The sequence below is a fragment of the Brassica oleracea genome, unplaced genomic scaffold (assembly GCF_000695525.1).
Source record: "Brassica oleracea var. oleracea cultivar TO1000 unplaced genomic scaffold, BOL UnpScaffold31294, whole genome shotgun sequence".
In the NCBI taxonomy this organism is placed as follows: Eukaryota; Viridiplantae; Streptophyta; class Magnoliopsida; order Brassicales; family Brassicaceae; genus Brassica; species Brassica oleracea.
In genome coordinates, this window is record NW_013647789.1 from 1 (window position 1) to 214 (window position 214).

General features: G+C 43.9%; 1 protein-coding gene across 1 annotated transcript; it reads left to right on the forward strand.

Annotated features, from left to right (window-relative positions):
* Nucleotides 1–6: 6 nt before the first annotated feature.
* Nucleotides 7–195, forward strand: LOC106322427 (lysine-specific demethylase JMJ18-like; the record flags this gene model as incomplete). Its single annotated transcript, XM_013760434.1, has 1 exon — nt 7–195. A coding segment is annotated over one exon (189 nt), but the record flags the coding sequence as incomplete, so codon positions are not given.
* Between the last annotated feature and the right edge of the window lie 19 nt (nt 196–214).

The window sequence follows — 214 nt, forward strand, 5'->3', positions numbered from 1 at the left end:
GTCGAGGTATATTATGGAGCTGACTTAGAGAACAAGGTTCTTGGAAGTGGATTCGAGAGAGGAGAAACTTCTGGTTGGAACCTTAACAACTTGCCTCGTCTCTCGGGCTCTTTACTGTCATTCGAGCGTGGAGATATCTCGGGCGTTCTCGTGCCATGGGTCTATGTTGGGATGTGTTTTTCAACCTTTTGCTGGGTAAATTAAAAAAAAAAAA